The sequence below is a fragment of the Notothenia coriiceps genome, unplaced genomic scaffold (genome assembly GCF_000735185.1).
Source record: "Notothenia coriiceps isolate Sejong01 unplaced genomic scaffold, NC01 NC01_scaffold00013918, whole genome shotgun sequence".
In the NCBI taxonomy this organism is placed as follows: Eukaryota; Metazoa; Chordata; class Actinopteri; order Perciformes; family Nototheniidae; genus Notothenia; species Notothenia coriiceps.
The window spans coordinates 537-2009 of record NW_011346619.1 but is presented as its reverse complement, the minus strand read 5'-3'; the positions used below and the strand labels follow the sequence as shown (position 1 = coordinate 2009).

Genomic DNA, 1473 nt, shown 5'->3' with positions numbered 1-1473 from the left:
GCTAATGTAGCATTGCTCTGCTCTGCTCCCCTATTATTCCTGGATGGTGAAAATGCACACACACACACAACACACACACACACACACACACACACACACACACACACACACACACCTGAGGGACGGCTGCTGGGGCTTCCAGCGCTGCAGGGTCTCCGGTCTGAAGGAGGTCTGCCCCGGGTGAGGACCCTGACCCACGTTGAAGTCGTCTGGAGGAAGACACAGTGGAAAAACACACAGATTGAAATGTGCAGAATCGAACCGGGCATGAAGACGTTAAGAATTAAGAATCAAAATGTGTTCGGCTACGGAGAAACGAAGGACTTAACACTTTCCTTACAAGGGAACAGCGTATTCCTCTAACTTAGTAAAGAGAAAAACACGCAGTATAGAATCTAAATAAGAACACAACCATTGCTTCAAATGAGAAGCAGCAATGTAAAGTGATCAGTATCACATTTAGGTGTTAAAATGGTTTTGTGCACTAAAAAGGGATTACTGCACATTATATAATTACAAAACAAAGTGTTTTCATTCCAGAAACATGCAGTTGGATCAAAGACAGCACCCTGAAATCCCTGTCGTCAGAACTGCTTTTCATCTGTAGTTAACGTTTGATATATTTGAAGTGTGTTGTTTTTGTGAATGTCTTTGAGACTCACTGCTTAAGGGGATCAGCGATGTTGAGACATTACAGACATATATGTTTTGCACCAAAAAGTGATCGTTGCACATTATAATTACAAAAGAAACCGTTTATTCGGCCCACATGTGTTGCACTGCTTCATTCCAGAAGCAGGGAGGTAAAGGCAGACAAACACTTGAACCCGGACAGAAGGGAAATGAGACGTGTTGGGAACAGAACCCACTGAGTGGAGAAAGACTCACTGGTTAAGGGGATCAGCTCTCCGCTCATCACGTGTTTCTTCTTCTTGGCCTCTCTGGATGCCTTCCAGTTGGTCAGGAACTGTCTGGTCAGATGGCTGATTTCCCTCCCGTCTAAAGCCTCTGCGAACACACACAGTGCATCACGTACTCTCTGTGTATTGCATGTATATTAATAGATGACGAAATGCTGTGTTGCTCACGCAGGCTCTTCCCCGCTGTGATCAGACGGTCTCTGTATTTCTGTTTCTTGCAAACCGGGTTCCCTCTCAGGTCCGCGTGGAGCAGCCGGGGCCACGCAGAGAACACGTCCTCCAGCTCCTGCACACACAGAGAGCGTCTCATACAGAACACGTGGAGGGAGGTCACACCCATCTGCATGCTTTAGTCGTCCTTTCAGACATTTTGCATCCAAATATCTCAGACGAGGAGATTTGCTGCTTTTCTGATTCATCTCACATTAAAGTGAGTATTTATGGATTTTTAACAAAACAAGACATTTAAAGACATCCAGTGGACTTTGACTCTTAATTGACCAAACGCTAGAAAGTAAAATGAAATAACCATAAATTGCAGCTCTAATATTAT

The 1473-nt window shown here is 44.5% G+C and overlaps 1 protein-coding gene across 1 annotated transcript; it reads right to left on the bottom strand.

Annotated features, from left to right (window-relative positions):
• Window positions 1-115: 115 nt before the first annotated feature.
• On the bottom strand, window positions 116-1266 carry ppp1r42 (protein phosphatase 1, regulatory subunit 42; the record flags this gene model as incomplete). Its single annotated transcript, XM_010774391.1, has 3 exons — window positions 1089-1266; window positions 889-1008; window positions 116-209 (listed from the first exon to the last, which is right to left on the bottom strand). Coding segments are annotated over exons 1-3 (392 nt in total), but the record flags the coding sequence as incomplete, so codon positions are not given.
• Window positions 1267-1473: the final 207 nt, after the last annotated feature.